Genomic DNA, 23,182 nt, shown 5'->3' with positions numbered 1-23,182 from the left:
GTGCTGAGATATTGTCTGCACTGAATAAAGATCAAAAAAGATTTCTGCAAAAAGTAATAAGCTTCAGAACAAGACTTAAATAAAGCATTTTAGAACTTTGAATGTCCCTCCAAAAGTTATATCTGGCAACTGAGAGAGATTTTTGTGCCAAGGTTTTTGACTTTCCTCTGTGAAGAGGGTGCCAACTGTTAAGTCTATCTGTGGTATGCTTTCCAAGATTGTTTTGATAACCTGTGAATCAGTGGTCATGAGAAACATCATTCTTAAGGCAATCAAGAATAAAAGAAATCTGATGTTACAAGGATAAAGGGTTGGTTTTCTTTCTCAGCTGAACCTCTTATCTTCTGAAGGAGCAATAAAATTTGGGTGCCTATCTTATTGCCATGTAAGTCATTGTGAGTTTTGCCATTTGTTTCAATGGAAGAGTGGGTTCTTTTTGCTTTCTGTATTCAGCTAGAATTTTTGAGTGCTCTAACCACAGGATTGAGAGGCAGAAAATTGTGTAGTTATAATCCCAGCTCAGACACTGTGTCCATGTGCAGCGTTAGGAAAGTCTTATAATCTGTGTCTGCTTCCCCATTGCTAAAATGGGGTTAATGATATTTACCTACCTCACAATCCTTCTCAGTGTTTTAATGTGTTAGTTAAACCTCTAAAAGTATTTATATTTATTGGTCCAACTTCTATCTTTCATATCACCCACAGAGGTAGATCATTTTATTTTTTGCAACTTATCACAGATGTCAGACAATATGGAACTCATTAATATTTAAGCAGGACATTGAATGAGTCTGATTTTAGTTTTCTTGTTACATTCAGTCATAAGGATCCTTTTTCTCTTTTAGGGCAAGAAACTTTTATCTTGTCGGAGAGCCTAGACTTTAAAATATATTAAACTCTATGTATTTGTTTTTATTATCCAAATATGTGGAGGCTGTCATTAATGTGGTTTCTTTTTATAATGTCTTGGTTGTCTGAAGCTTCTTTGAAGGCTTGACTGTGTTTTGTCTTAAAGAGATTCCTTTTGTCAGATTTTGTTGCTGTCTTATTTCAGAATATTGAAGATGCAGCAAGTCTTGTTATTGGTGATTTTCAAGTACAGTAGCTGTCACTCTTTTGGGGGGCGGTGAATGCCATTGGTCAGCCTTTAGCCCTCAAGGATTAAAGTCTGGACAGCTGTACTGTATTATTGTGGGTGTCTTCTATTTAGAATGTTTTGAATGGATTTTCAGAAGGGTTCAGTATTGGTATAACTCTGCTCCCATTGACCTTGTCATTTGGAAAATTGACACATCCAAACCCACTGGACACTTATGAAAGTTTTGGCCTTAATGTGTGCCCACCAGTGTGATTTCCAGTTACCATGGAAAGCTGAGTACCTAAAGTCGGACAATCTCAGACCTAAAGGAAGAAGCTGATCTAATCATTAGGGCCAAATTACACCCTCAAATAGACATGTGCCACTCACAGTAACCTCAAGTGGAATTGTGTAGAACCAATGGCAGCATCAGCAACATCAGCATTTGTTGTCAAGGCACCTTTAGCAAGTTGCCTCTTCTTGACTATGGGAAGTTATTTACTCAAGGGCTGGAATTGCATCCTTGAAATCTCTCTAAGGGTTTTATACTGTTGCCATTCAAGATAGTTGCTGAGCACTTTCCACGTAAGATCAATAAGGATAGCTAAGTCCCTAATGGATTTTATGGAGTCTTTGGCACTTTGATATAGTCCAAATAAAGCTCTGCTTGGGGTAGGATTTTTCTTTTTGAGTTTTTAGATGTTACTATCTTCCTTTTTTAAAAACAAGTATTTATGAATTTGGGGTAGGTAAGCTGGTTGTGCTGTTTTTTGTTTTGCTTTTGTAGAATGGGTTTTGCTCTGAATGAAAATTAGGAATATCCAGGCACTGAAACGCTCCCTGTGAGGTAGAATAAAACTTGATTGCAATAAGACTGAAAGTCACTTACAGTAACTTTCCTTATTGCTTTCCTAGGCAGTGATTTCCTTTCTGTAGAAAGCTCTCCTAACCTTGGTTTGGCTAGAATCTGTTCGGATTGAGCTTCTCTGATTTGTTCAAAAGTTTACCAATAAATGGGTAAAGACATCCAGTTGCCTTGAAGGGCTTGATCTCCTCCCCACACTTTCACCCACCCCTTCATCTTTTTCTCCCACAGCTTTTTATTCTCCCACCCATTCTTCTGCTTACAAGAATGGTGATGCTGGTTTGCCAGATGGTAGTCCCAATAAAGAGCTTCCCATTTGGTCCAGTTTGGAGCTATACTTCCCATTTTAACTTTCCCTGTGAAGAAAACTTCAATTCAGTTGGTTTAGACATTGGTATGTTTTTAGGATACGACTGTTACTATGCTCTACATGGCCTCATCCTTCCATAGTCCTAGACATGGATTCCTTTCTTCCTTTTTAAATAGCAGAGAAATTTTTGATTAATTAAAGCAAATTAGCTGAGCCTATGATATCAATTAGTCTTGCTGTTTCCTAAGTTCTTTTATGAGGGATGAGACTGCTATAACCAAGACAGCCTTGCAGAATAATTTAATGCTGCAACTGAATGATTATGATTGACAGACAATGAAAGTCAACAGTGAATTACATATTTTTTTCCAAAGAATTTTTGCACATTCAGCTTTCTGTCTGGCAATGAATCCATCACTACACCTACTGATTTTCAGTTCCAGACATTCTCAGTATTTTAGTATATTGCCGATTAAAGATTCAAAATATATAATGTCCCTGGACTGAACATATCTCACATTTGTTTGCCTAAGATAACAAGCTGCTGACTTCTGTTACTCACTTCGAACACAGGAGTTTATGTGGATTTCTGTGTGTTTGGTGTCTGTGCTGCCACTGTTAAAGGCATTTTACTTAAATAAAGTATTTTAATATTTATACAGTAAAAAGTCATTCTTTAACAAGGTAGTTGGTGCATTCTCTGAGGAATAAATTAACTTAAATTATAGTGCCTCACTTCTGCTTAATAGGGTTTATGTTACACTATTTTGTCATAACATTTACTATAACACTCATGTACTCTACTTGAAGACTGATACTGTAAATCAGAGACATTTCATTGGGAAGAGCCCATCTTCACAACATTTGTCATTTTAAATCTGAGGCCTAGAGCTCCTCTCCTTGGTTTCTGGATCTAAGTAGTGAATATTTTAACAATTAGGATCCTTGATAAGGAAAATGTATCTATATGAAACTTTAGTTTTGCATGAGCCAGATTGTACCTGTCAGAAGATGCTATCCCACACTAGCAACATGGAGGCTGAGTTACTCTGGGAGCTTTCAACTTGCAGACCTTGATTGCTATGGCTTGCTCTGTGATACTTCCATCAGCAGGTATCAGTGTGGTAAATATGGGTACGTCTGTGCATCTTCTGACATCTGCACCTTGGTGCTAACTGGGGAACTCCAGTTATTTTTCCTCAGAGAGCGAATTTGTTTGCACCTGAGATAGTCTTCATCCTGACAAGATTTGAAATGCTTGCCCAGATGTAGAATAATTGAGGCAGACAAACTTCATATTGGTTCAACTGTTCTTTTTCATAAATGTTGAGTCTAAAGTAATTGTGGTGCTCCACAGGTGCAGATCTTTGCTTGGATCAGGAAACAACCAGAGAAGGGACATTTCTAATGTTACCACTGAAATAAGTTCCCATTTATGCTGAGATTCAGATCTACCCTGCAGATCTGACAGAAGGATTTTTCCCTAAGGACTTAACATCTGAAAGTATCATGACAGCTGAAGTTGCTAGGTCTAGTGTGTAATGCTTAATTAAATCCAAAGCTCACCAAGTAACTGTACGACAGATTTGTTCAATAGGTGTACATGCTTTTTCTGCCCCAAAAGAACACCATAGCCTTTATGAAACAGGTATTAACATAAGGAGGTTGGGGAATTCTTTGAACTTGTAAGTTTTTCGAATATAAGATTCACCCATTTTGCTGTAGTAAAATATGAAACTTGCTGGCTTTTGTTAGATTTCTTTCAGGAAATAAACTGTTTGAAATACCAAAGGAACTAATAATATATAGTGTAAAAATCATTCTAAAGGCCTGTTGTCTCTGAGGCGGATGTGAAGCTATTATGGAATAATCTGAGAATACTAACATATAACAATTTTTCAAATACTGTACAGTATGTCAGTGTGGTAAAGTCACTGTATAGTTATATTGGGTTATTACACTTTCCTGTATTAATGTATTCGTCTAGCTTAATAAGAGGCTGTTGGAAAAACAAGCAGAGAAGCAAACTAGCTCTAGATAAGAAACCTCCTAACCAAAACTTTGGGGTGGGGGTGGGGAGCAGTTAGAGTTCTAGATTAGTAAGGAAAACTTGGGGGAGAATAACAGGACAGTGGCCTACTTCCAGGGTCCATCCCAAAGGTACATAGCTGTTTAGCCCCAGCTGGAAGACTAGAGATTAAAGGGACACTGGTTAAAAGAACTCCCTGCAGAGAGAGAGAGAGAGGAGTTGAGTGTTCCTGGTGAGAGAGTCTGACATGGATGACAGAGACAGGGAAAAAGCCTCAGGGGAAAATAGGAAAGCATATAGACTGTTTATTGTTTTAAGATCTGTTTTCTCAGAAATTCTTTGGTTCTAAATAAAATAATGCTTTGCTTTAGGAAGGTTGTCTGGTCACTGGTACCACTTGTCATTTGTCCTATAGGTGCTGAACCTAAGTCAGGCCCTCTGAGGTAATCACAGTAAGTACCAGAGGATTGCAGCCCAAGGCCAGGTTTAAGAGTGGGAGAATTGTGTGATTGCACCCCAAGAGAGGTGACAGTGCATGGCCTGATACCTGAGGGGGTGCGCTCAAAGAGACCAGGAGAAGTCAGAGGTGCGATTAGCCTGGTCACTGTGATAGTCTCTTGCTCTGGTTTTTGGACAGAGTAGAAGCCAATAAACTTGTGGAAAGCTGAAGGCAACAATGGAGGCCACTTATTGTTCTTGGGTAATATGCTCATTGAGAGCAGTAGCTATTTGTCACTAATATTATCCTTGAATGCTACAATTTAAGATTGTATTAAGTCTTTTTCTTAAATCCTTGTATTTTAAATTCCTTGCAATTCTATGCAAAAGTACCGGATAGTGGCATGTAAGGTGTGAACAATTTATCAGTTTAGCAATTCCTTGTTTTTCCTGAAATGCCAGTGGGCTTTTCAAATTTGCCACCCAAAAGGCCAACACAACGAGTGCACAACAAGTTATTAGCACTAGAGCCATGTGAATACAAAAAAAGGAAAGATTAATGAATATTTATGCAAATAAAACCTACTGATTCGCTTTGCTGGTATTCCCAGTACCTTTTATTTGTTTATTTGTGAACATTGAGGGTGAGGGAGGTTTTATTCGCAAGAATGTTCATTACAAGCAAAAGTGTCACAAAAGCTAATGTGAATAAATATCCATGAATATTCACACCAGAGTGCCCTTGTGGCCAGTGTGAAAAGCTTTTGCAGCTATTCACACAACAAATTCCTTTATAATCCAAAAGGGTGTCTTCTTTGTTTATAAAGTTTAAGTCATCAAATCAGGGAGCAGAAACAATTGCTACACGATTTAAGAGACCAGTCATGTGGAGACATCATGAATAGCAAACGTTCACAGTGACCATTGTGTAGGCATTCTAAAGGCCAAAATTCATTCATTCATACCGCTCATTAAACAATTGCAAATAGTGAACAAATTTATAATAATCATGACGTGTTTGTGGGTGATTTGTGAACAATAAGTTTAAATTTATCAAATTATTTACTGCAAATCATCTAAGTAGCAATTTCCCTTCTATTTTTCATCATTAGCTCTGTAGCACAACGTGGAGAGATGGTCAGCGCTTACATTTGCAGCCCTTCCCTCCACCCTAGGATGCATACTCCCTTGACAGGGTCCTTTCCAAAGCAATCTTAATACTTTATTTACCCTTTCATAGGTGACCAGATTTGCAAAATGAAAAACCCAGGACATGCAGACACTATATGTTTCAGGTCACTACATGTCCACAGGATTTGCAATGAGATGAAGTTTTCAGAATAGGACTCTATTGCCCCAAATGGAGAAAACAGCAGTGTTCTCCAGCACACTTCACCGAGTTAATTCTGTATTCTAGTACCTCTCTTGCCAATTCTTCCCTAACAGCAATACAGTAGTTGGGGTTTGGAAAGGGTGACAGGGCAGTCACCCTTCTCTTCTTTCCCTCAGCCTCCCATTAGCTAGCTGATTGGTGAGGGGGTTTTGAAGAGTAAAAGTTTGATTTGCTTGTTTCAGAGGCAAGGAAACATTGACTTATCCATTCATTCAGGGGGGGTTGATCTTCTTGTAGTTTCAACCACATCGAAAGATTTGCTCCCCAGAAACTCATCCAGTTTTGCCCTTACATTCTTGGGCAGTCCATATTTCCTTCTGGTTCCAACATAGCTCACTACAAGACATCGAAAGAATCTATGACCTACTCAGAATCTTTACAATCTTTACTACCAAAAGATAATAAAGAAATTAAAAATAGACTCTTCAGTGAGAATATCCCTGCTTTGTGGGAGTAGTCACCATCATGACTTTCCCAGTGTACAGGAATAAAAATGGTACATGGTTGATAACATTTCTAAGGTTGTGAGATTAAATTATTTCTGTATGGCTGTAACCTTTCCCAAAGCCTTTATAAGGTATATAGGGAGAGAATACAATAAGTAGTTCAATAAATGAGGATAAAGAAAACCAGTGTAGTGATGTCCACCCTGGAAATCAAAATCATCCAATGGTAAAATTGTTTGAGATTAGAATTAGACAGCATGCACAGTCCCTATTAGCTCACTCTCTGGTGTTATAGGTGTGCACAAGGTGCATGATTGCCACCTGGTGGCTACTACTAAATTAAAGAAATTAGTGATCAACAAACTGGAAAATGAGTGTTTTACAGGCAGCAATACACAGTTTGTTGTGTTTTTAATGGCAGCCAATGTATTTTCATTTGTCTGATTTTCCCCTAAAACTAATATATCTTGGGGTTTTTCACCACATAATGGAATGGAATTTTCTTCTAGTACAATAAAAGAGAATTTCTCACAACCCTGATCATTATAACTGGGTGATCTCTATGTCCAGACCCAGAAAACGCCAGCCTCCAAAATCAGATACATGCATAAAGAAAGTCTAATTTTTCAAGGACTGGCTGACATCCATTAGGCATTTGAATGCCACAGGCTAGGGGTTCTCAAACTTCATTGCACCGCGACTCCTTTCTGACAATAAAAATAAGTACAGGACCGCAGGAGTGGGGACCTAAGCTTGAGACTGCTCGAGTCCCACAATCCCAGGTGGGTAGAGGATGGGGGGGGGGTCAAAGCTGAAGCTCAAGGGCTTCAGACCCAGGCGGGGTGCCTGTAACCTGAGCCTTGTCACCCAGGGCTGAAGCCCTCGGGCTTTGGCTTTGGCCAGGGCGGTGGGGCTTGGGCTTGGCCCTGGCAAATCTAACACCAGCACTGGCGACCCCATTAAAACAGGGTCGCGACCCACTCTGTGTAAGTATAAGACAAAGGACAACAGCTGTATGCAATAAATAGACCAAGGAAGCCATAAGATAAAAATGATACAAAACTGGTCAGTATGAAAGGCAATGGTCATAGTTTTGTTTTCAGATAGCCATCTTTATGATTGAGCCATTATCAGCAGGATAAATACAAACCAATATAATGAAATAAAATTTAAAAAGAATAACCCAAGGCCTTGATCCTGTAGTCCCTTCTCATGTGGAATGAAGGGTTGCAGGACTGTGCCCCTTTATTGGAGCAATATTTTATAATAACATAAACTGGGCATTTGGTACCAAATTCAGCAAGCTTCTTAAGCAGATACATAAATAGGACTCCTTTTTTCATTTTTAAAATTTCTTTCTTTCTTTCTTTTCTTTTTCTTCACCCATGAAATCGCCATTCCATTGAAATGGTATCAGAAAGGTTGCCAGTAGCTACATAAGAGAGTGGGTGCTCTCCTCTTTAGATTTTAACTTTTGGTTGTCGGATGACAAGCACAAGAGTCAGTTTGCAAAAATTGGCTTCAGACTTGAGGATGCTCTTGGCTCCTAAAGTTTGTAGTGCCTTAAAACTGGAAAAATATAACTTTTAGCAATACATTTTTAAATCAAATAGGTTTCCATACACATAGAAACTTACAACTTTCCATCCACCCCCTACTCTCCAAAGATGGAATAACTTTAATTTTAAAATGCTTTTGAAAAGTATTTCCTAAAAGCAATAAGACACTTAAATTAGTGTGGCTGTAACAGATATGTGCACTTTTGCAGTGTTCAAATGCATTTGGGTAAATACTTGAATATGATTACCTTTACCAGCTTAACCACATACCTTGCTGTATATTGTTGATTACCTAATTTATATTTGCTTTATTAATGCAAATAAATTCAAACTCATTTCTCCTGCTGGTCAACAATCCTGATAGTTTAATTCAACTTTTCTCACAGATAATACTGAGATTACTTACAGTGGGCTGAGTTCTGCCTTTGGAGTCATTTGTACATTTCCCATTAAAGTGATCCAGAGGGCTGTGTGTATGTATCCAAGAAGTGGATGTGGAACACTGTAATGTAAAAACAATTTAGATCCAATCATAAGAAGAAACAACATTCAAGTGTGCAGGAAGAGCTACTTCTTTTGGGGGACCTTTACCATTTACAAAAAGGAAATGGATGAAAGATGATTGCTTGCAGATCTTGAAAATGTTTATTTTTTATTTAAAATATTTTCATTTTTCATCAACAGGCACCAGCATATTTACTGTTTATGAAGCTGCTTCTCAAGAAGGCTGGGTATTCCTTATGTATAGAGCAATTGACAGTTTTCCCCGATGGCGTTCATACTTCTATTTCATCACCTTAATTTTCTTTCTTGCCTGGCTCGTTAAGGTACTGAACAATTTGTTCTTTTAAACCTGCCTGGAATATAAATCATGTTTGACTGAATTTCTGCTCTTTTCCACCTGCTGAGCTTCCTGGTAAGCCTTTGCTTTTAATTTTTCTTGTAGAACGTGTTCATTGCTGTCATCATTGAAACATTTGCTGAAATAAGAGTGCAATTCCAGCAGATGTGGGGGTCCAGGAGCAGTACCACCTCAACAGCTACTACCCAGGTAGAGTGCTGATGTTCTAGCTCTGAATACTGAGATATTGTTTGGATACCTCTGTTTTTAATTTATTGCAAAGTAGTAAATCCCTGCTAGCTGTTGCCTAGTTTCAGTACATTCTATATGATAGAGTGTATCATTCAAATAGGGTATCTTAAAAATGTAATAGAAAAATATAATAGAACATAATCAAGCCATTGTTCGTGGGCACATCTTGTTATATACTGTACACACTGCCCATTTGTTCATCATAATTAGAGATCGAATGATTCCTTTTTATTTTTTGTTTCCATATAATATTTGGGTTTTGGAATATGGGCTCTTCCCGCCGCAGCTCTGTGGCTGGAGGAGCTTGTTCTCTCCGCCGCAGCCCAGAGCTGGAGGAGTTCTGTGCCCCTCACTGATTATTGGTGGGGGGTGCCCCTGCTTGCCCCCCCTTGTGCATGCTCTGTCCAGACTTAAAATGTCTGCTGCATCATACACAGAGGCTATTTTAAGTATCTAGCATGTGGGAATGGCCATGCTTCTTCAGAACAGTTGTCTACCTAGTGCAGTATCTTGTGTCTGGTTGTGGCCAGTACTAGCTGCCTGAGAGGAACATGGAAAAAACCCTACAGAAGGCAGATATGGGAAACTTCCCCGTAAGGAAAAATTCTTCCTATCCCCCGATATTTGGATGTTAGTTTGTGCCCTAAAGAATAAGAGTGTAAATCTCTTCCAAAATTATTTTGTTTAATATTTTCTATTATAACTCTGGAAATTTGTGTTATCCATATGAATGTCCAGTTCTTTAGTGAATCCTGCTCGTTTCTTGGGCTCCATGATATCTTGTAGCATTGAGTTCTGCAGTCTAAGTATAGCTTGTGTCAGAACATTTTTCTTTTTATCAGTTTAAAATTTGCTCCTTCACATTACTCCTAACAGGAAATACTTTTTCACACAATCCACACTTTGCCTATGAAACTCATTGGCATAAGGTTGTTGTTGAGACCACGATCTTAGCTGAAACCTGGCCTCGGCCAAGTGTAATTCTGCGTGAAGATGATTCCACCAAACATAGCACATCAGTGTACCAATCAGATCTGGGTTTACTACCTGTCACGTCCCTAGTTTTAATGCCGCAGCCTCTGTGAATTAACTAGGGTCTGTGACAGAGAGGTCTCTATGGGGAAACTCCAGAAGCAGCCACATTTGAGGAAAATAGAAACACTAAGGATAACGTCATCACACCAGAGGAATGTGATCACATTAGATATGAAAACCATCATATCACAGAATAAAAATAATTTGTGGACTGTAGACCGGTTAATGGCTATCTTGTTCCAAAAAGTGAGGTTACCTGAAACACTGACATAATGGGAATCTAGTTTAACAGACTATAAAAAAATGCTTCTACTGTTTCTGTATTGGTCAGAATTCTCTAAAGGAGCCTTTCCAATACAAAGTGGCATATAAAAATGGACCATATTTCTTGTGTTGGGCATGAAGTGACCTTGACAAAATTTTCGTCTGTACTTTCGCTGTATGATTTACTTCATTTGCCCACTTGACAAATCAATTAACTTGTGCAGAAAATTAGTCTACTACTGATCAAAGAAAAGTTGTCTGTCAGGTGTTTATGGGCTGCTGAAGAAAGTGGTATAAAGGGAGTTCTCTCAGATGATGAGTAAAAAATTAGTGTAGCTCATTGTCTTCACAGGAACATATGCACATTTTCTGTTAATGGCTTTCAGGACACATTTCTTATGCCAATCAACCTACATCTTTTTATGACCTATTATTAAAAGCCATTTTATATGCATGTTCTGTTTTCTAAAGGCTGGGGTGAAATCCTGACCCACTGAAGTCAATGAGAGTTTTGCCAGTGATTTCAGTGAAGCCAGGATTTCACTCCACATTTTTAATTATACCCCTGTATTGTCAGAGTAACTGCATTGAACTGCTATGGACTTACTGTGGATGCAGTGTAAAAAAGATCAGATTCTGACCCTTGGTGTAAAGTACTTTTGTCAGTAAAAGGGCATGGTGTGATTTATTATTGTTCCCTTGGTGTAAATCTCAGGGAGTTCTGCAAAAGGCCACCATGAAACTTGCTTTTAACAAGAATGTAAGATGGCTGGGTTTCTTCTAAATATGCTGAATAGATGAGGAGCTTTGTTCTGAGAGAGTCTACAAAACAAATAGTGCTGAACAGATCCACTCTGAACTAGTTAGTATAATTAGTGCTAATATATTAGGACCAATTATTAGGTAGATGTAATGCGGTTTTTCATATTATCTGAATGAAATTCTGCATGCAAAAAGTTATTGTTCTGGCAGAATTGTTATTAAAATAGGAAAATGGTGAGATCTATCTTGCATATTCTGTAACAATAAGAACCATTTCCCTCTTTCTTTAAGAGCGCAGAGATCAGAATGTGAGCAGATCCTAAATAATACATATCACAAGTTTCACTTGTATTTATCATTATGTAAAATGCTTCTGACAAGTATTTTCCTCTTCAAGATGTTTCATGAAGATGCTGCTGGAGGCTGGCAGCTAGTGGCTGTTGATATGAATAAACCCCAGGGTAGAGCTCCAGCATGTCTACAGGTACGGTACCTTTTTAAAATAAATCAATCGGTGTAAACAGTAGTGTGTGAATGTTGGCTTAGAGTGGCTGTTGGTAGAAATTACGGCTGCAATAATATTAATCATGAATTGCCTTACATTTATTGATAACTTACCAAGTCATACTGCATGTACTCATGAAACATAAGATCAGCAAAGAAAGTAGTATGGACTTCATCCCAAATTATAAGGCATTTTATAATGTTTGTCTAGAAAAGTACATTCTTTATAAAGGGACTGTCCGATGTTGTCATTTTAAAAAAAGGTTTTTAAAATATCATTTTATTACCTTAAATAATTTAAATAATCCTTCTTTATCTCCACATCCTTCCCTACAAATCAATCCCACCCACGGGTTAGGTGTATAATATGCCCCGTTATTGATCCCAAAATACAATAGTGTGCATTAAAAAGTGGGCCAAATAACATGCTCAACACAAAAATACTTCAGTCCCATTTTCAACTTAAAAATATGACTAATAGGGGGAGGCAGTAGACCTACATTCAAACTAATACAATGTTTTAAATGTTTAATTTTGATATTTTTAGTTTTACATAATGAATTAATGAAAATCCATCTTACTCAACCCTTACGTAAATCCAAAACTAGGATAAAGAATGTTTTATAAATCAAATTTTCCATTCACAAAACAATGTAGAGCGCCACAAAGTTTTATTTATAACTTTCAGTCTTGCATGATAAGGAATGACACTTGTCAGTGAGCCTGCCTTACTTCAGAACACAACACCAAAAACACTACAGCAATCAGAATAATATGATCTGTGCCTTCCAGGCTATGGTTCTGATAATGTTCAGTTTAGCATGTGAGCTACAGTATATGTACAAGTTGGCAGGACGTGAACTGATGCATGTCTCCTGGCAAATGCCTTTTACCATGAGTTCAGGAAAGTTGCACATTATTAAAGTTGAACAAGCTTGTCACACTATTGTGTGATATGTCTGTTACTCATGGCATATCTCTTAATTGTTCCAACAAAAGAATGTAAATTCTTGAGGTGTGGCAGTATCTAGCCTACCGAAGCATCATCTGCACTGTGTTCTTATAGATTCATAGATCCAGAAGGGACCATTCCAGAAGGGACCATTGTAATAATCTAGACTGACCTCTTGTATAACTCAAGACATAGAACTTCCCCCAAATAATTCCAATGGAGAATCCACCATGACCCTTGGTAAATTGTTCCAGTGGTTAATTTCTCTCAGTGTTAAAAGTTCTAAACTTTTGTCTGGTCTGAATTTGTCTAGCTTCAGCTTCCAGCCATTGGATTGTTATAACTTTCTCTGATAGATTGAAGAGCTCTTTGTTAAATATTTGTTCCCTGTGTAGATACTTATATAGACTGTAATCAAGTCACCCCTTAACATTCTTTTTGTTAAGCTAAATAGATTGAGCTCTCGGAGTGTCTCACTATAAGGCATGTTTTCTAATCTTTTAATCATTCTCATGGCTCTTCTCTGAACCCTTTCCAATTTATCAACATAATTTTTTAATTATGGGCATCAGAACTGGACACAGTATTCCAGCAGCAATCACAGCAATGCCAAATACAGAGGTAAAGTAACCTCTCTCCTCCTGCTCAAGATTCCCCTGCTTATGCATCCCGTGATCCCATTAACTCTTCTGGCCAAAGCATTACACTGAGAGCTCATGTTTAGCTGATTATCTACCACAACCCCCAAATCTGTTTTAGAGTGACTGCTTCCCAGGATAGAATGCTCCATAATGTAAGTATGCCCTATGTTCTTTGTCCATAGATGTATACATTTACATTTAGACATCGTAAAATGAATATTGGTAGTTTGAGTCCAGTTTACCAAATCACTCTGAATCACACCTTTCCTCTTCATTATTTACCACTCCCCCAATTTTTGCATCATCTGCAAACTATGTCAGTGATGATTTCATGTTTTCTTACATGCCATTTATACAAATGTTAAATAGCTAAGGGCCAAGAACCAAACCCTGCAGGACCCCATTGGAAACACATGCTCTCGATGACAATTCCCCGTTTACAGTTACATTTGAAGAACTATCAGTTAGCCATGGAGACCTATCATTTCTCAAGTGCTAATCGCAAGTGGTGGTGAAAATGTTGCCAAACTGATGGTGAAAGCACCATTGAATGGAAGTTCAAGATAGCATCTGACTTGCTTGTTTCATCTTTGTCTAAATTACTGTGGTGTGGCATATTGTTTTTTTTCAAGAGTCATAAAAGCACATGGTACATTGTGTTCCATTAAGTTGAAACCTCATGCTTTAGCTGATACTGTGGCCTTTTTACTTTTGCAATTCAGATAGTAGTTTTCTTTTGACAGATTGATACGACTCCATCCTATCAACATCCAGCTGATTCTCAATTATATATTACCTTGCAGGAGGTCAAGGACAAGCAAAAAAAAACAATGCACAAAATTGTCATTTATAGTGTAGTACTGTCCAAATTGGGTCAAGTTGCCTTCCAAACACAGAGGAAAACACAATGCGTGCCCTTAAAAACATGCATTCTAAATGTCTGATAAATTCATAAAAAGAAAAGGAGGACTTGTGGCACCTTAGAGACTAACAAATTTATTTGAGCATAAGCTTTCGTGAGCTACAGTTCACTTCATCGGATGCATTCAGTGGAAAATACAGTGGGGAGATTTATATACACAGAGAACATGAAACAATGGGTGTTACCATACACACTGTAACCAGAGTGATCAGTTAAGGTGAGCTATTACCAGCAGGAGAGCGAGGCGGGGGGAACCTTTTGTAGTGATAATCAAGGTGGGCCATTTCCAGCAGTTGACAAGAACGTCTGAGGAACAGTGGGGGAATAAACATGGGGAAATAGTTTTACTTTGTGTAATGACCCATCCACTCCCAGTCTTTATTCAAGCCTAAATTAATTGTATCCAGTTTGCAAATTAACTCCAATTCAGCAGTCTCTCGTTGGAGTCTGTTTTTGAAGTTTTTTGTTGAAGAATTGCCACTTTTAGGTCTGTAATTGAGTGACCAAAGAGATTGAAGTGTTCTCCAACTTGTTTTTGAATGTTATAATTCTTGACGTTTGATTTGTGTCCATTTTTTCTTTTACGTAGAGACTGTCCAGTTTGACCAGTGTACATGGCAGAGGGGCATTGCTGGCACATGATGGCATATATCACATTGGTAGATGTGCAGGTGAACGAGCCTCTAATGGTGTGGCTAATGTGATTAGGCCCTATGATGGTGTCTCCTGAATAGATATGTGGACACAGTTGGCAGCGGGCTTTGTTGCAAGGATAGGTTCCTGGATTAGTGGTTCTGCTGTGTGGTGTGTGGCTGCTGGTGAGTATTTGCTTCAGGTTGGGGGGCTGTCTGTAAGCAAGGACTGGCCTGTCTCCCAAGATCTGTGAGAGTGATGGGTCATCCTTCAGGATAGGTTGTAGATCCTTGATGATGAGTTGGAGAGGTTTTAGTTGGGGCTGAAGGTGATGGCTAGTGGCGTTCCGTTATTTTCTTTGTTGGGCCTGTCCTGTAGTAGGTGACTTCTGGGTACTCTTCTGGCTCTGTCAATCTGTTTCTTCACTTCAGCAGGTGGGTATTATAGTTGTAAGAATGCTTGATAGAGATCTTGTAGGTGTTTGTCTCTGTCTGAGGGGTTGGAGCAAATGTGGTTGTATTATAGAGCTTGGCTCTAGACAATGGATCATGTGGTGTGGTCAGGGTGAAAGCTGGAGGCATGTAGGTAGGAATAGCGGTCAGTAGGTTTCCGGTATAGGGTGGTATTTATGTGACCATCGCTTATTAGCACCATAGTGTCCAGGAAGTGGATCTCTTGTGTGGACTGGTCCAGGCTGAGGTGGATGATGGGATGGAAATTGTTGAAATCATGGTGGAATTCCTCAAGAGCTTCTTTTCTATTGGTCCAGATGATGAAGATGTCATCAGTGTAGCGCAAGTAGAGTAGGGGCATTAGAGGATGAGAGCCGAGGAAGCGTTGTTCTAAGTCAGCCATAAAAATGTTGGCATACTGTGGGGCTATGCGGGTACCCATGGCAGTGCCGCTGATTTGAAGGTATACATTGTCCCCAAATGTGAAATAGTTATGGGTGAGGACAAAGTCACAAAGTTCAGCCACCAAGTTTGCCATGACGTTATCGGGGATACTGTTCCTGACGGCTTGTAGTCCATCTTTGTGTGGAATGTTGGTGTAGAGGGCTTCTACATCCATAGTGGCTAGGATGGTGTTTTCAGGAAGATCACCGAGGGACTGTAGTTTCCTCAGGAAGTCAGTGGTGTCTCGAAGATAGCTGGGAGTGCTGGTAGCATAGGCGCCCCCCTCCACACCCCCTCCCCCCGCTGTTCCTCAGACTTTCTTGTCAACTTCTGGAAATGACCCACCTTGATTATCACTACAAAAGGTTTTCCCCCCCTGCTCTCCTGCTGGTAATAGCTCACCTTAACTGATCACTCTGGTTACAGTGTGTATGGTAACACCCATTGTTTCATGTTCTCTGTGTATATAAATCTCCCCACTGTATTTTCCACTGAATGCATCTGATGAAGTGAGCCATAGCTCACGAAAGCTTATGCTCAAATAAATTTGTTAGTCTCTAAGGTGCCACAAGTCCTCCTTTTCTTTTTGCGGATACAGACTAACACGGCTGCTACTCTGAAACCTGATAATTTCATGCATATGTATTTACTTTATGATGCAGTACTTTATGCAATTGCAACATTGCTTAAATAAAAATATAATAGATTTTAAATAGGTCACGCATCTAAAGGTTGCCGCAACTTTTCCAATATATTCAATGCATTCACTGAGTCTGGAGTTCTTAATGAGAGATGTGTTTGTTGTTTATTTGGTTTTGTTAGGGGTTTTTTCCATGTTTCTTAAGAGACATATAAAATGATGTGTATATAAAACACCCATGAAAGGATTAATAATCTTTCAGGGACTGATAGGTAAGTGTCCATCCCTTAGGATATTTTCAGCCAATGAGGATTCTTCTGAATATATAATATTTCTATCTTGACATTTATTGGCTAAGTGTGTTGTCACTCAGTATACGGATAGGGGTAGAGTTCTTGGGAAAGGTTAGTGAAGATTTTTTTTACAATTTGAATTAAATTTCTTAACAAAGATTTTGTTAGGTTTTCTTAATTCTTCTCTGGGCTCTTTAAATATTATTACTGTAAACACAAAGAATATGGTACTCTTTCAACAGTTAAGACTGTGTTTTGATGAAATTCCATTTATTCATTCACTGATATATTTACATTCTGACAGTTTTTGTATTCAAGCAGCAAATAGTTTACAGACTAGAGAATCAAGAATTTAGGATTTATCTCCTCAACAAATTGCACTTTGTCTCAGAGAGGAGGGAATGGTCCAAGGGATGGGGTGCTAGACTGGGCCTCAGGAGACCTGGGTTCAATTCCTCAATCAGCCATAAATTTCCTGTAGATTCTGGATAAATCAGGTAATCTGTAAATGGGGAAATTCTTCCCAACGTCACGTAGGTCCCATGAGAATACAATCTATTAATAACCATGAGGCGGTCAGGTATTAGGGGTAGAGATCACATAAATAGCCAAATAACTGTCTCTAAATAGAGGAACATAGGGAAGATAAAGAAAGTTCTTGGCCCACTGAGTTACTTAGTGAAAGGACAGAAGTGTGTAAGAATAAAGCACTAAAGGTAGGCCAAGGATTCTGTGTTTTTGGTGGAGCTTTTAATCTCAGAAACTCCCTAGTCAATTTTCTCAAGATTTTCAGAATGGATAGAAATTGCCAATGAGACATAATCCCCCATAATTACTAGCATTTGGGGTTTTGCTTTTGACTTGCAAATAACCCTAAAATAACCCTCTAAAATGACACCGTTGTTGCAACATTAACTATAGTCAGGCTTCACTTCTATATAATAACTTTTTATTGCATTTTTCTTTTCATTGTCCCAAAAGATAACCTGTGGTCCCTAGTTACTTATTTTCATTGTTTCCTATGAATGGCATTGATTACAAACACTGATTTTTTTTTTGTCCCAGAAAAATAATTGTTATGAGTTCCATTTCAACATGAATCATTTGTCATAAATGCATGCTGAGGAACCCACTTTCCCAAATTATTTTGCTGTTGTTGTTGATACTGTTTTAATAGATGTAGGTTTATTATAACTTCTTGCCTACCATGAATTACACCTACCAACATACTGGGAAGTTCTCAGTCTCATGGATACCAAAAGGCTGAACATGAGGCACCAGAAAAATCTTTTTTTCAAACTCTGCTGGAAATGGTTTAATCTTTTAATCCCCCTGTTAAAGACACCTTGTATTTTTTATTGTCTGTTAAGAATCCTAAAGAATGGGAATATAAGGGGATTGACTTTTATTAGTCCTTCCTTCTTTTTGTCTTTCTATCACCAAAGATGCTTTCCTTCTCTGGTACATGTGTAGAACGTTCTTGGTGGCTTAAAGATGAATTGACAAGCTTTAACCTGCCTGTGTCTTCCTTCTAACCACTAATCACTTTACTAACACCTATATCAGTGCAAGGATCTTCATTCCTTGCAGCATATGGCATTATATATTAGTAATGTCATCAGAGTTTTCAGGTAAAAACAGAGACATGAACTGGTGTTGTAGCATGTCTGCATAGAAGGAAATTATCTTTATCTGTTTTATTTTGAAATTTACATATTTATGAAATTTATTTACATCTGTGTCCTGTTAATGAACTGCGATCTTAAACACTTTTTTCAAATTGATTTATTTTTAAAATATTCTATTAACTTTTAACCATTTTGGTCTCAATCTATGTGATATGGGTACCACAAAATTAAAGTATAGGCCATCATAGGTTATCACTTGAAAGTAAAAATGGGATCACAAGAATTAGAAAACTCTGAAACACTTCTGACCAATCAGAGCAAAGGAGACATCAACATTCTAATAACAGCTTTTTCCAAAAGAGTTGTTATCTTGTGCTGTGTAATATTGTTATATTGTGTATATGTTTACTTATTAAAGAATTGTGTAGTACCTTGAAAATGAGGGCAAGGAGCTTATGCTTGATGAGGAAAGACCGGAAACCAGCAAAGGGTAAAGAGAACATGAGCAGAATCACAGGAATAGGAGATTATTTTAGCTGCATCATGAGGGATATAGTAAACAAGAGAGAGATGATTTCCAGTCCAAAGTGACACACAGAGGACCAGACAGTATTTAGGGAATTTGATTACAGCAGTAATAGTATGGAGTATAAAATGTTTTTTTTCCCTCTTTCCTTTTTAGAGCAAATGCTTATTGTTAAATTAGAACAGTGGCCCTAGTGCTAATCTCATTTACACCTATGTAACTCAAGAGTCCCTCTAGAAGTTTTACGCCATTATACCACATTCTATTCTCACTTACACTGGCTTTAAACAGTTTTATAAAGAATTACTCCTGAGAAGAGAATCAGGCCCAACTTACTTAATTGGGTTTCAGTACCTTCCAATATATTTTTAAGGACTCCTCTGACTGTCCCTGTCTAACTCTCTAAAATGATCTCATTCAGTGCCCAAAGAGTGTACGAGATCCCTCTGTAACACCAGACAGAGAGTAAATACAGTGTATAGTCGAAGTTTATAAATATATGTTATTTCTTTCAAATAACATTAATGAGTATTTTTAAAAGCCCCCTCATGGGGGTGAGAGAAAAAAACTGTTACAGCTGACTGTACTGTAAGTTTGACTTGAATGGGTTGACTAGTTTCATCAGAAGCAGTTTGCATAGTTTCACAAATCCTAAAATTCAAGGGTGTTAGTTTAAAACAAGCTTCATTTTCCTGTATTCTAATCTTATTCTAAACTCCTAGGCATGGATAGAGGTTGCATCATTTCACATGAGTTAATGCAATTTTTGTTTCTGTAGTATGTAGCTGATTTACTAGGGCAAGAAGTGGGACTCAAAAAAATGTGGGTTTTTACTTCAGAGACTGAGGGTGTGTGTGTGCATGTAGATAGATAGATATAAACTAATTATGATTAATATATTCGTACGCATATTTCAAAAAAGTAAATATAGAGAGCAGTGGAGAAAAAGTGAGATGGAAGGGGACTGTGTCTGTGGGGAAACTGAGTGCTTTCTCACCAGAGGAACCAGTGTAGATGATAAGATTTTGGCACCTCATAAGCCAGCTCCACACAAACTCCCTATCTGCAGTTGCAGTGCTGGATATTATGGGAAGCATTTGATGAATATTTTGAAAAATGGAAACACCAGCCATTTTTTCTTCCTGGATGGGATTGTGGGAAGGGGAAATGCAGCCAGAGTAGAAGTAATTCTCACCCTAAGGCTGTAATAGCAGCGATGCTGCAGAATGGTGAGGTGTATGTGTATGTGGTGGGTTTTTTTGGGTGGGGTGGGGGGATTCCGTTGCCTGGCATAATTGTTAGAATCGGGTGGGGGAAAGAGAGAGAAATGAAAAGTTAGTCTCTATTAGGTAGAATAGGCCTTCTGTGACAGTGAGGCAGTCAATTGGTTAATTTTCTCCTTTGCTTCCTGATATGGGAGCATCCTGACCTCTTTTTCTACAATGGCTTTGTGGGTGGGAGAGAGCGCTTTATGTTTCCCTTAGAGAAAATTAGAAGAAATTCAGTACTGAGCAATGAAAATAATCAGAGGTCTCGAAGGATCAACTTACCATAAGGGAAGAGGCTAAAAGAGCTGTTTGTGTCAGGGGATGTCTCTTACTTTGTGTTCGTCCACTCTTCAGTATAGAGAGGCCCTGATTGTAAGAAATTAGTGCCCAAACCCCCTTCATGCCTCATGAATGAAAAGTTGCTCTACACCTGACATACCTAACACAAACCCACAAAAGCAAGGAAATGAAAAGTCATGGTATCTAACATGATATACCTTTTACTCCTCCATCCAAAGATGCACATGTGACCACTACAACAACCAGCATATAGACAACATATTTCTACCTTAACGCTGCCCCAGTGGGGATGGCATCCTGGCAGCATGCCCTTACCCAAACTGCCCACCAGCATCAACAGCCAGATTTCTCCCAAACTAGCTGTTCTGCACTGCTCTGCTCTACACTGTAATTCATACTTGGGGAATTGGCTACTGGAAGGCTGGCTCAGCATGATGCGAACCTTTGTTTTCCTCAGCTAAATATGAACCAATAGTTATAACATAAAATCCTAAGATTTTTTCTTTTTATTCATTAACAAAATAATTCCATAACCCAAGAGACCCAACCAAACTCTCAAAATGAACAATGTTTTCAAGTTCTAAAGTGTGTAGCTTTTAATCTAGAAGGGCCCAAAGCAATCATGATACTCAAAATGTGAATTTTTGTGGGGAGGGAAAGAAATTTTTAGTTGCTTAGAAGTCAGAAACTAATTAGCTGATTTTCTTGAAGCTCCTTGGAAAACTGAAGCTTTGCTCAGAGATTATATAAAATTTGGAATAGATATACATGGATTTTCATATAAAACAAAGAGCGTGAAAGAACATTAATTGCAAAACTGATCACAAGCTTGACTTTGGTGGCACAAAGGCACCACCACAATATGTATACCTTGGTTTATCAAAAACTAAGGAGATGGGAGAGATAACAGTTTACAAATATTTGAAGAGTATAAAACACCAAGGATGGAGAAGATTTATTTATTTATTTTATTGTAGCATACATGTATATAACTAGGAGTGACGGGAAACTGAGCGGGGAAGAATTTCTGTTGAGTATCAGGAAAATCTGTCTGACTGTGAGATTTGTTAGCTGTGCAATAGTATCCCAGTGGATTTTGTGGAAGACTCATCACCTGCGATTCTTACAATCAGACTGAACAAAACACAGCTCCAGAAAATGTCCAATGGGTAACCATCTTGCATTTGCAGGAAAATGGCCTCAATGACTTTATACTGTTCTGCCATCACTTTTATGATTCTGCTTCTCCAGTGCAGTATTAACACATGTGCACCTAAAGAAGAAGTCATTTCAGTGGGGCATTGACATTGTGTTTACAAGAATTTCACCTTCAAGAAGTCAACAGGTCTATGGTCTGCTCAGATTAGACATCCCTCCCTCCTTGGCTGACAGAAGCCAAGGACAGGACTTGGCACACCTTCCTTGATGGTCCAAGGCCCAAGGAGTGGACTGGAAACTCCCTGTTGACCTGGATCAGAAAGATTGATGAGTACCCTAGGAATCCACTTCTCACTGGGACATAGAAGGTCGTGATTCAACTTGAAATTGGCTTGCAAACTGGAGAAGGAAAGAACTGAATAGAAAGCCTGGAGCAATGCTCCTTCCAGGAGAGGCATATTATTCACCAATACATGCTCCTAGTCATATATTCAAAATTTCCTAGGCTCTGATGCCTGTGCTTCACAGCCCTGCTTCCTTTGGGAGCTTCTGAGGCACTACGTGGTTATTTCTTCCTCCCTGATTTCATCAAGAGTTTCTTTGAGGGGAGTGATCAAAAAATGGTCTTCACCGCCTCGCCTGTAAGAGGCAAAAAAGGAAGAATACTTGCTCTCAACTGCAGCAACCTCCTACATCAACCTATTCACCTGTCCCCCTGAAGATTCTAATAGGATTGGGCATGGACAGAATGAGGACAGGCCCCACTAAAGAATGGGAATGAAAGTTTGAGCCTTTGCCATCTCCTCAGCCCCCACTGACCCCAAAACTGCAATGTTTAGATTTAGAAGGTGACTTGGTAGGATGGGGTTTGTGTGACATTCTCTGGGGTTTATTTGTGGTGGCTAAAATATATAAATGTTAGTCCTAGCCTATCAAACTTTCTGGATCTTTGGCTGATGTTTACAGTCCCACTAGGTCCCTGAATTTTCCCTCATTTTCCCCACAATTCTGCCAGCATAACAATCAAGTAATTTAGTAAATACTATCAAATCCATCAGAGGAAAGGTACATTCTAAATACGTCAAGCTATTATATTCTATCCAAAAGATTGGGTTTGTTGCAGATTTATTTGGCTTTTTTACTATTATTTGCATAGGCTGGGTGAACCTTTTTGGTTTTAGAATCTGTTCATTGATGGACATTCGCTAGAACTTGTCCTGTAATTTGTATTTACAGACTATTTTGAGGGCACACCAATGTTGAAGTATTCAATAATGCTACTAAAATTAAGGTTCAGCTGAGTTTCCTTTAGAAAACTCAATTTCTGGGGTTAAATATGTCCAGTGTTTCAAATCCCATCAAGCTGAAAACAGGTATTTAAATTGTCGGGTGTTTTTTTTTGTGTGTGTGTGTGTTTAGCATAATTACAGCAGTCAAAGTATTTGAAGCAGCAACAGCAGGACTTGCTTAGTGCTGTAGCTCTGATGACAAGCCTGGGCAAAGAACTGCAAAGCTTTAGAATAAAACTAGCATTTCCCCTTTTTTTTAG

At 38.5% G+C, this 23,182-nt stretch overlaps 1 protein-coding gene across 4 annotated transcripts in view; it reads left to right on the top strand.

Annotated features, from left to right (window-relative positions):
• NALCN (sodium leak channel, non-selective) overlaps positions 1-23,182 on the top strand; it is a 342,791-nt gene that overhangs the window by 119,359 nt on the left and 200,250 nt on the right. For all 4 annotated transcript variants that reach the window (XM_084629335.1, XM_084629334.1, XM_084629337.1 and 1 more), the window contains 3 exons: positions 8,803-8,945; positions 9,065-9,169; positions 11,670-11,756. In XM_084629335.1, the coding sequence (XP_084485461.1) occupies positions 8,803-8,945; positions 9,065-9,169; positions 11,670-11,756 (335 nt within the window). The remainder of the gene's footprint in view (positions 1-8,802; positions 8,946-9,064; positions 9,170-11,669; positions 11,757-23,182) is intronic.

This window comes from Lepidochelys olivacea, assembly GCF_965140295.1.
Source record: "Lepidochelys olivacea isolate rLepOli2 genome assembly, chromosome: 1".
In the NCBI taxonomy this organism is placed as follows: Eukaryota; Metazoa; Chordata; order Testudines; family Cheloniidae; genus Lepidochelys; species Lepidochelys olivacea.
Note: the sequence above shows the minus strand (reverse complement) of the source record. Positions and strands in the feature narration are given on the sequence as shown.